The sequence below is a fragment of the Melanerpes formicivorus genome, unplaced genomic scaffold, assembly GCF_026170545.1.
Source record: "Melanerpes formicivorus ecotype bairdi unplaced genomic scaffold, bMelFor1.0.p_v2 SCAF_7, whole genome shotgun sequence".
In the NCBI taxonomy this organism is placed as follows: Eukaryota; Metazoa; Chordata; class Aves; order Piciformes; family Picidae; genus Melanerpes; species Melanerpes formicivorus.
This window is the reverse complement of record NW_027142359.1, coordinates 28,475,490-28,486,616: the sequence shown is the minus strand read 5'-3', so window position 1 is coordinate 28,486,616 and position 11,127 is coordinate 28,475,490. Positions and strand designations below refer to the sequence as shown.

Genomic DNA, 11,127 nt, shown 5'->3' with positions numbered 1-11,127 from the left:
CTGGTGGTGGTTGGTTTTATGTTCTGCTTGTTGGGCAGTTCTGTGCCGGGGGAGCAGGGTCTCCCGCTGCTCTGGTGAGGGGATGTGGGACACAAGGTGCAGGCTGACCCTTCCTGCAGCACCTTGGCCCCTCTGTGGGCCACAGATGGAGGGAAGCACCAGCTAGCCAGCATCCTCTGAGATAACAGACAAGGATGGAGGAATCTCAGTTCTGGAGGGCTGCCAGTGCCCAGGGCAGGCTGGCCCTGTCCCCATCGCTGCGTGGGAGGGAGGCAGTGGCGCTGTGCCTGAGCCACCTTCCCTCCAGCTCGGGGAACTGATCCAAATTTTTCAGCACTCTTTGCCTTTATAAAGAGTCTAAACCACTCCAAGGAAGGGACTCTGCCTGGCTTCTCCCCTCGGCCCTAGCTGTAGAGGGTCCCTCCCCTGTGCTCAGCTCACCCCAGCCCCTCGCCTCGTGGTGTGGGGCTGCTGCCTCCTGTGCCAGCGACCAACAAAGCCTGTCAGCAAATTAACCCTCAACTCAGTACTCAGGATTGGTGCTGCAGCAGTGATTACACTGTGCCTTGCCCAGCGTGGCACCCTAGGTTCAAGGCCAGCCCGTGCCTTTGGAACAACCCTTTCATCTCCTCTGATATTCTGACAAGTAACTGGGGCATGTGTAGAGCAGCCCAGAGAGCACCTCTGAGGCAAGGTAGGCACCCAGGATGGCTTACTGCTTGAACGAGGAGGAGGAGGAGGAAAAGAAGAGGTGCCAGGGAGGAAATCTGTGCCAAAGAATGGGTGCATTGGCTCACTTCTTCCCTCAAGCCAGCCCATGCCCTTCAAGGATGTCTTTTCCTCCCCTGTACAGGAACATCGCAGCCAGGCGGGTGGGGAAATCCCCCACAGCGGGCACACCTTGGGCAGCTGATGCCAGATGAGTTTGCTTTTACTGCTTAATCACTCCCTTTATCAGCACAAACCTAAAGAAAGGTGATTCCTCCTCCCACTCCCAGCCAAAGCTCATTCCCAGGACGGAGAGAGGGCAGCTCGTCTGGTGAAGTGCTGGGCGCTGCCCACTCCCTGCCAGCAGACACCCCTCTGCCTTGCCTTCAGATTCACAGAACAGTTGGGGTTGGAGGGGACCTTAAATATCATCTAGGTCCAACCCCCCTGCCATGGGCAGGGACACCTTCCACTAGATCAGGATGCTCAACACCTCATTCAGCCTGGCCTTGAACACACCTTCCAGGAAGAAGGCATCCGCAACCTCTGTGGACAGCCTGTTCCGTGTCTCACCACCCTCCCCCTAAAGAATTGCTTCCTAGTACCCAGTCTTTATTTATTTAGAATAAACCTTTATTTAGAATAAACCAAACCAGGTTGGAAGAGACCTTTGAGATCATCGTGTCCAACCCATCAACCAATCCAACCCACCCAAACAGCTAACCCATGGCACCAAGCACCCTCCTGAACACCTCCAGTGACGGTGACTCCACCACCTCCCTGGGCAGCCCATTCCAATGGGCAATCACTCTCTCTGTGTAGAACTTCTTCCTAACATCCAGCCTAAACCTCCCCTGGTGCAGCCTGAGACTGTGTCCTCTTGTTCTGGTACTGGCTGCCTGGGAGAAGAGACCAACCTCTGCCTGTCTACAACCTCCCTTCAGGTAGTTGTAGAGAGTGATAAGGTCACCCCTGAGCCTCCTCTTCTCCAGTCTAAACCTACCTTCCTCCAAATCACTCTCTCTCATCCTAGCATTACAAGCCCTTGTGAAAAGTCCCTTCTCTGCATTCTTGTAGGCCCTTTTCAGGTACTGGAAGACCACTATAAGGTCTCCCTGGAGCCCCCAGAGACCAGGGGGTCTCAGCCACCCTGCCATTCACTCCTGCCAGCTCTGCCCATCCCCCATTTCTGCTGTGGCAGCTGACCAGGCTGGTTGGCACACACACAGGGCTTATTGGCCACAGTGTGTGGTACAACTCGCAGGCAGGAAACACTGAGAGGTGCATGGCTAGAGAAAGTAGTGACCCAAGCTCAGGCAAGCAGCAGGGCACTTCCTGCAGCCCCTGTGAGGGAGGCTTTCACCTTCTTGCTTTTCTCCCATTCTGTGTCATGGGTGGAGAAGAGGAACCTTTACCCTTTACCCTAGCACACGCAGCCCAACAGCTGCTTGGCACCTCCAGCCCAGGGACATGTTCCCAGAGGCAATAAGGAAATCTCTGGTTACCACCCTGTATACCCAGGGACTTTCACCTCATGCATGGATGGCACAAACGTCAGCTTCTAGGGTGCTGGCAGGGACCCTGGACTACCAGTCTCAAGGGATTAGGCAAGGTTAAGGATGCAGAGATGCCTAGTGGCACCCACATGGGTTGGTGGGAATGGATGGGGGACTGGGGTGTGTTCCAGAGCTGGTGGGGACCAGCTATGATGGAGTCTCCTCTAGAGAGTCCAAAAGCTCTGGAGGTGCCCAGGCAGTGGAAAGTGGAGGGCAGGGGCACAGTGAGAGCCCAGGGAGGCTGCACCAGTCTGGCTTCCACCCTGCTGCTGCCTGGCTGACCAGGGAGCCCAGAGCCAGGAAGGGCACTAGAGAGAAATCACACTGGGGAGGAGAAACTGGTCATTCAGGTTTGCCTGCTGGGCTACTGCCAAAGCTCAGCACCACAGAAAGGGCCTGGCCCTGTTCCAGAGAAACCCCATGGCTGGGGAGAAGCATGAAGCCAGGAGCCAGGCATCACCCCCAAACCTGCTCCAGCCCACAGCAGTGAAGGTGAGACGGTGTTTGCCCGAAGCCAGCTTGCAAGGAGAGCTTATAAAGGCCTGATGTTAGCCACGAGGTCACAAATATGTGGTGGAACTAGGATCTTCACCCACTCACAGACAAAGAGGAAGGCATGGCTGTTTTCTGGCAGCTTCTCCCCACTGCCTCACCATGGGGCAGGGCCAAAACCCACATCCCTGGAGCCAAGTCATTCAGAGTGGGCAGTGGGTTCCTGTGCCCATCCCACTGCCACCCAGCTGCATGCTGAGTGCTGGATGGTGCCAGGTGGATGCTAGACATGAAGGGGCCCACGCAGTGCCCCAGTGCAGCCCAGTACCCAGTGCAGGAGTTGATAAGGGGGTGCCGTAGCAGGCACGGCGCAAGGCAGTGCAAGGGGAGGCTGTTTGCACACTGGCTTTGTGCCCTGCTGCTATCACCCTGTCCTTCACTGCCACCACCCCACAGCCTTTGCATTCTGCCCCACAAACAGGGAGGTGGGAAGCCTCATGTCAAAACCAGGGAAAAGTAGCCCTCAATACCACCTACCCCCCCAAAACACCTGCCTTGGCCTCACTTGTGAATGGGGAAACAGAGGCACAGCCAGTCAATGCTCAAGGTAGCATGCTGCCAAAGGCAATGCTGGGGAAAGAGGCTGGCCCATGACACCCACCCTCCCCCTGCATAAAACTGGAGGTGGCACCACACAGGTAGTGTGGGACAAGGCTGGGGAATGGAGAAAGTCAGAGATGGGGCTGGCAGGACCTGCTCCTTCTCACCACCTCAGGCATCCTATTCTGGGGTCCCAGGGCCAATGGGGGCACCCGTCCAACCCTCTGCAGAGCCATTCTGCTGAGTTCAATGGCAGCTGTAGGGGAGGGCAAGGCAGGTTTGCATGTTGATGGTAGCCCCCACCGTTCCCAGGCTGTTGTGCAAACACCAGCCTGCCTGTTTCCAAGCACCCAAGCAGGTGAGGAAGCAGAGGAGAGGGAGGGCAGTGGGGGCAGGCAGGCTGCCAGCAGGGCTATGCATAAGGCTCATGGAGGTGGGGAGTGCAGGGCCAAGCAGCCCTCCACCCTACTGCCCTCCTTGAGGCTGAGGCCATTTCTGAAGGTAGCACTGAGATGGATACAAACAATTTTCTGGAGTCTAAGATCAAAAATTTATTTGTTTTTCTTTACAGCACAGAGAGGAACTTGGCCATGAAATGACAGGGGGCAGAGGGCAGCCCCAACCACCACAGGGTCAGGGACCAAGAGGGCTGCTTTCATGCCCAGGCAAGGACACAGATCAGCCCCTGGCTCCTTTAGAGGACAACATGGTGACAGGGTCAGGACTGACAGAAAATAGGTGTAGGGGTAGATATAGCCCCATGTGAAGGTGTAGGTGCAACCTACAACATCTTGGCCCCAGTTTGATGGGGCAATGCAGGGGGACACTGGCCAGCCCTTGCCTTGCAAGGGTTCGCCAAGGCGTTGCTGTGCCACTGCCAGATCAGCAGCCCTGGCTGGCCCCCGCGCTGCTTTATCTCCTGCTGGCATCAACTACACCGACCAAGCAGCTTCTCCACTCCACCCCCCTTCAAAAAAAAACACCCCACCTCAAATCTCTATGTACAGACTCAGTGTGCCATATCAGTACAAAAATATACACAAACTCTACAGATCCCAGCTCAGTAGATCAAAACACAGCTATGGAGCACAGTGCACAGGACAGCATAAGGCGCGGGGAGCAATGGGGCCCACCCCAAGAGCACAGCACACCACAGGTGCACCTCAGCGTGGCGGGGGGGCAGACCATGCTCCCGCCCTGGGGGGTCATTTCTGATCCAGCCGGCAGTACAGGTACATGGAAACCGCCATCGATGCAATCTGTGGGCAGCAAGAGGCAAGTCAACCCCCCGGGAGGCAAACCCCAGCACGGGTTCAGCTCTCAGCCTTGTACCATCCACCCCCGGTGCACACAAGGAGGAAGAGTGGGGCGTGCTCAGGGAAGAAGGTTAAGTAGCCACCCTGGGGCAGATGGTGGTCCATGGGGCTGCACCAGCCCCCAGAAGCACCTTGGCCGCCCAGGCCAGCGCCAGCCCTGCCAGTCACCTCCAGGTACAAGGAGGCATACACAGCAGTGCTCAGGAACTCACCTCCAAGGCAGCGATGCCAGCTGCCACACCACCCACTACACCTGCATTAGTCCTGATTTCTTCCACAATCTGATTAAAACAGCCCTGCAGGAAGCAACCACACAGGTGATGATGAGCAAGGCACAGCAATCCCCCAGCCACTGGAGCACAATATCCCCCAAAAGGAAGGTACAGCTCTCCAGCCTAGAGCTGTACGGCCATGGAGGTGGTCAGGGGATTTCAGGGAGCAACCCATTTCAACCACTTCTCAAGCCAAAGCACAGTGTTGCAGGGTGAGGGGGGAAAGAGGCAGTGAAATCATCCTAAAAGGTAGAGTGGTGCCCAAGTTCATGCCCAGCTCCAGGCAAGCCACCCTGATGCAGCCTCCCTTAAGACCAGAGCAATGGTAGCAGCTTTGCTTGTATCCACCAGGAACAAGCCGAGGCCATCACAGCATCACCCACGACTTCAAGGCCATGGGACAGCCATGTCCAGAGCTGAGGCTGGAGCTGCAGAGGACAGGTCTCCCTCCCTGTGCAAAGGCCCAAGGCAAAGCAGGCAGTGGCAGAAGGCAAGAGCCAGCAGCACGCCCATACCGTGACATTGCTCTGTGCAGCCAGCGTGGCGGTGCAGGGCTCCACATTCTTACAGCAGGGCGCTGGGTAGGTTCCAGTGTGATCATACCAGTAGCTGTTGTTGAAGTCTGTGTAGTTATTCAGGCCACAGCAACTGACCTAAGGAGGAGGAAGAGGAAGGGATGAGGAGAACACCCTGCAGGGCTCCATCCTGAGTCAGACATGGTCTGGACCCTGTTCCCCATGGAGGGAATTGCCCAGCTCAGCCCAGCTCTGAGGGTAGTTCAGCGTCCTTGGGACTAGGGTTTTGCCCCACAGCTTTCATTCCAGCCACAGGACCACTAGATTCCAAGGGGGTAGGTTCCAGGCACCTGGAAAGCTGACAGGCTGGTGACAGCTCAGCACATCCAGGATTGCAACGGTGTTCCCATTCCCATCCCACCCAAGACTATGCTGGGAAGCATCCTGACCCACAGATGAGGGTCCCAGGACTCAGCACACCTTCTCCATGGTGATATTCCAGATTTCTGTGAAAGTGTTATCCACCCCATACTTCTCCTTGAGGACAGGGGTCAACACAGCTGATAGCAGCGTCTCTGCCTGGAAGAAGAGCCAGAGAAACACTGTCAGAAAAGGTCCTCGGGAGGACCATGGAGCCAAGAGCCCCTCTACTGGTCCCAGTCCATGGAGGGAGAACAAATCAGACCCAGCATGGACAGAAGCACATCACTTTATGTCCCTTTGGCGTGAGAACAATGTGTCCCCTCCTGTCCTAACCAGCACTTTATGGCACCAAGGCAGTGAGTCATCTGATAAGCAGCACAGGTGAGGGAGCCAGCAAGGACATTTGCCCTGTGGTTGACTTCTCCAGTGTCTAATAAGGAAGTCATCTTTCACACCAGGTGGTTTCTCAGGTGCCTAATAAGATGTTGCATGAAGCATTAGGAACTTCCTCTCCTGTGTGGCTCCCACTCTCAGAAGTGGAGAGGTGTCAAGCCTAGGCACTGGACTAAGGGATTTGAAGAAAGAAGTGGGCAAAACTTGTACCATAACCCTTATTTCTTTAGGGCAAAGGGAATCCCTGTCCCCACCACCCTCACCCCAGCCTGCCCACACAGCTGGTAGCATCAGGAACTGGCATCCCTTCCTCCTGTAGCAGTGCCCACCTCTCAGCCTCCCCATCTATGGGCAGCACTGCCAGCCTCAATATCTCCTGTTTTCCCTACGGGGTAGGACAGGTCCCACATTATCCCAGCCAAAGACTCAGATATGCTACTCACAAGAGTTGTGTAGACCAGAGCCACCACGGCAGCAGCAACTTCAGCTACGAAGATGATCAGCACCACTGAGAAGAACTAGGATGCAGCAAGGGGACAGAGGTCAAAGCAACAACCAGAGTCCACAGAACCCCCAGGAACCCATCTGCTCAATAAGGCCCAGAGGACCCTACCTCAGGGCTCAAGCCCTAACTCACTGTCTTCAGCTCTGCTCCAAAGCAGAAGGAGAACTACCTTCGGGCTCTCTAACCCTCCATCTGCATGGAGCTGACCTTGCCAGACATGCTCCAAGAGAGACCTTTGCTCAGCACCAGCTTCTGCTGCCTTCCACCCTTTCCCAGAGCAGACTTTCCCTCTAGCACTGCCTTTCCAAGGCCCACCCAACCTTCCAGCACACAGGAACATCCAAGGATCACATCTCCACAGGGAAGTCTGTCCCTAAGATCTCCCCCACCAGGCCCCCAGCTCAAATGAGGCTCAATAAGGAGGTAAGTCAGGTCCATACCATCATCAGGAGACACTTGCTCTCCTTCTGGGCACCGTAGCACCCAAGGAAGCCAATCACAAGCAGAATGGCACCGATGACAATGAGGAAGTAGCCTACATTCACAACCTGCATGACAGTAGAGGAGAGTACCCCAAATACATCCAGGAAAGAATCTCTGTCTGTTGTGACCCAGATGCCAACTCCAAGGAGGGTCCCGCCACTGAGCTGCGAGGAGAAAGACAATGTTAGCTCCCAGGCAGACAGAGATCTGGGATTTGGGGAAGGTCCTTCCCCCCTCTCAAAGTTCTTGCCATACCAAAGCAAAACACTGTGGCCGCTGAGGGCCTCTCGGGGCTTTACCACCACAGGCCTGGGGTGGCCAGATTAGTAACTACCCCAAAAGCACATCACCAACCGTGGCATCACATCTCAAGGGGTTTCAGTGGCAGCAGCAACCCTTGTGCAGGACGACCAAGCCAGCAGCACCACAGGCCAGCCTCCTGATCCAAGGGGAGCAACATGCAAGCAGCTCAGATGCTGGCTGCCACCATGAGTCCCTCCAGCCAGGGAAAACATCTGCTCATGCAGGGGAGCTGCTGAGCAGCCCCTGGCTCCAGACACTCTCACACATTCCTTCCCTCTACCCACAAAATCCTCCCCATCAGCCTGAAGTCTCAGCTTTATTCAGCAGGGCAAGCCTGGGGGCTCTGCACCCCCCCTTCCCAAGGCTATATCCCACCACATGCCCTTCCCAGTAATTCCATTGCTCTGCAGAGCCCAGGAGCTCCACTACCCTTCCCCTTGGACAGAAGCAAAGGCTGCATGTGCTGTAGAGACCCTTAGCATCCAAGACCCTAAAACCACAGGTCGTTGTCACTCACATAGTCTACTCCCCTGCAGACACAGAGCCCACCAGGCAGGAACCCAGCAAACTCTCCTGCTCTGGGGCACTCAGCACCCTCCTCCGAACCATCAGCACAGTGAGGCACACGGGTGGCTGATGCAACTGCCACCATTCTGAGGCCAGCACAGCCCCGTGGGCTTTGGCCAGAGCTGGAGACCCCTGCAAGGTTTAAGTCCTCAGTCTGGGATCAGAGGCCAGATTTCAAACCCCACTAGGGTGCCCGCAGCAGGAGTCCCACCAACACCCAGCTCATCCTTCTCCATGCTTCACAAGAAGGGACGTGGAGGTGCAGGAGAGGGTAGACTTCACCCATCCCATGCCCGGCTGAGGGCACTTCCCAGGAGCTGCTTCAGCGGACCCTGGCCCCTCACCCCGGTTTCCCCGGCCAGCCCGGAGTGCCTGCCAAGCTCAGGCGCCCCGATTAGAAACAGCTGCTGGGGTGCACTTACGAATATGACCAGGTTGAAGAGGATCATCATGACCTTGATAAAGGTGAAGCACCCCATCTTTGCACCTGGGGAGAGCACAGAGGTTATCAGGGGGTGGCCCGACACAGCCGCTGCCCTCCTGCGAGCAGGGCTCAGCCCGACCTCAGGGAGCTCAGGGTTCCCACCGCGGTCCACTCCCCGAAGCGGCGAACCGAGCACAGCCCACCTGAGCGGAGAGCAGGTCCCGAAGCTCCGGCTCAGCCCGTCCCAGCCACACTTTCGCACCCGCCCTGCAGCCGCCGCCGCCTTTTAAGCAGGCAAGGTCCCGGAGCCGCCCCTGCCGTCGGACCCCATCCGGCCCGGCCCCGTCCGGCCCGGCCCCTACCGGGGCCAGCTCCAGGGGGTGGCGATGCCCCACGTGTCCCGGGGTGCTTGGTGGTTTGCTGCCCTCTGCCGCCGGAGCCACCAAGCACCCCGGGGGAGCTGCGGGAGCCGGCCGGCTGCTGCCCTCGCCCATCGCCGCGGCCTCCTGGCGCGGGGCGGGGAATGTGCTGTCCCTGTTCTGCCGCAGCTGTGAGCTCACAGCCGCATGTGTGCCCCTGCCTGCGGCCCCACCTGACACAACCCTGCGAAGCACAACGCTGGGACCACCAGGATAGGAACCCTGAGGGGCAACAAACGATATCAGACCCGTGACAGCTCCACCCCAGGGTAGATGAAGCAGCCCTGGTGGGGCTACCACCCCCTGCCCCTCTCCTCAGACACTGGGCAGCAGTGTTGGGCACCCCACTTGGGATGTCCTGGTCATGGACAGCCCCACAGGTCTCAACCCCCTTCTGCCACCCACTCCCAGCACAAACCATGGCTGAGTCATCTTGCCCTTCCAGGCTGATGGCTGTGGGTGCACTGCTGGCTCAGGCCCACTCAGGCAGGCATGTCTCCAAACATCCAACTTCCTGGGACAAAACAAGAACAGGTTGTCCAGAGAGAGGGTAGATGCCCCAGCCCTGGAAACACTCAAGGCTGGGTTGGATGGGGGCTCTGAGCAACCTGATCTAGTTAAAGATGTCCCTGCTCACTGCAGGGGGATTGAACTGGATGACTTACCAATGCCCCTTCAAACCCAAAACACTATGATGCTCTAAAATAGAAGCAGGCAGAGGTGGGCACAGGGGAACAGCCGTGCAAAGGAAAAGCCAAAGCTCCACAGGCTGTCCCTAACTGTTGCACAGGAAGACAGGCAAGAGGCTGGCAGGGTGGTGGCAGAAGAGGACAGTGACAGCCATAACAGATGCCAGTGCTGGAGCAGGTCAGCGGAGACCTGCCACTACCTAAGGGCTGCCAAAAGTGATTTTCTTTGGGAAGACACTGAGAAACAGGGCTGGTTTCCCATGGAGGGAGGGCTGCAACAGGCAGCCAGGCAGCACACAGGGGGATGCTGTGCCCCCCAGCACTGTAGGAGTGGTCCTTGCCCATCCAGCATGCCTTTGGGGCAGGGGCTCTTGTCAGTCCCCTCCCCTGCACCCACACTGTGTGCCTTCAGATTGTCATCAAACGGAGGAGTGGTGTGGGAAGCCAGAGAGCCCTCTTCCTGCAAGAGCAGGCAGCAAATGCAGGCTCCCAGTGCTCTGCACACTCCACCCCATGCCCAGCTACCCAAAAATGCCCCAGCAGATTCCTGGCCTGCCCATAATGATACATTTCTGCAGGATGAAGTCAGACCCACTGGGCTCCAGCCAAAGCCCAGTGACACCGGGGGGAAGCCTTCAACCCCTCCAGGCACCCTGGGTATTAATGCAACCTGTGCTAAAGATGGGGGCTGTGACCCTTTTCCCCTCACTGCCTGCAGCCTCAGCCTCTCCCTACAGCAGCTGCTCATAAGCTGCTGCCATGAAGCCACTCAGAGTGAGGGGGTAACCCTTCATTCCTCTCCTGAAGGGGGACCACTGCTCCCTAAATGCACATTGCCTCCCTCCCTGAAGTTGCCCCACCCCAACATGACCCCATTCTCTGCATGCAGTCCTCCTACCCTGAAAATTAAATTTGTCAAATAATTAAACACTCTCTGTCATTCCCAATCATTCCCAGCCTCAGGGGAAAACCAAAGGACAAGCCATGGGATGCTCCACTCACCTCCCCAAGGCCTGGGGTTTGGCCACTCCCCCACACTGTCCATCTGAACCCCATTAGGAAGCCAGGGCTGGATTTTCTGGCTCTCCAGGAAGGCCTGGCCTGACCACAGCAGGACAAGCCCAGTGACATTCCCATGTCACTCCTGCCTGGCAGGGACCTGCCACCTCCTCACTGTCCCCATCCCCACAAGCATTTTCTGGCTGGACCCTGAGCATCCCCTTCCTCAGAGTGCAGGGATGCCTCTCCCTAGGGTGTGGGTGGCACAGCTCCTCCCCAGTGACTTGGCTCTGGGAGGCTGAAAGCTGGAAAGTGGCCATAAGTGATTACTCCTGAGGTCCTGTGTCCCCAGCCCAGCTGTTGGCTTGTACCTGAGGGAGCACAGGAGCCAGGCACATGTCTGGTGTCAGGATCTGGCCATGGTGGCTGCACCAAGCACCTTTCTCTGGGCTTTTCTTCAGGG

The 11,127-nt window shown here is 57.2% G+C and overlaps 1 protein-coding gene across 1 annotated transcript; it reads right to left on the bottom strand.

Moving 5' to 3' along the window:
- Window positions 1-3,882: 3,882 nt before the first annotated feature.
- On the bottom strand, window positions 3,883-8,844 carry TSPAN1 (tetraspanin 1). Its single transcript, XM_068141627.1, has 8 exons — window positions 8,761-8,844; window positions 8,556-8,620; window positions 7,221-7,427; window positions 6,719-6,793; window positions 5,940-6,038; window positions 5,460-5,597; window positions 4,885-4,968; window positions 3,883-4,615 (listed from the first exon to the last, which is right to left on the bottom strand). Exons 2-8 carry the CDS (start codon window positions 8,610-8,612, stop codon window positions 4,562-4,564), a joined length of 714 nt encoding a protein of 237 aa, XP_067997728.1. The 5' UTR covers window positions 8,613-8,620; window positions 8,761-8,844; the 3' UTR covers window positions 3,883-4,561.
- Between the last annotated feature and the right edge of the window lie 2,283 nt (window positions 8,845-11,127).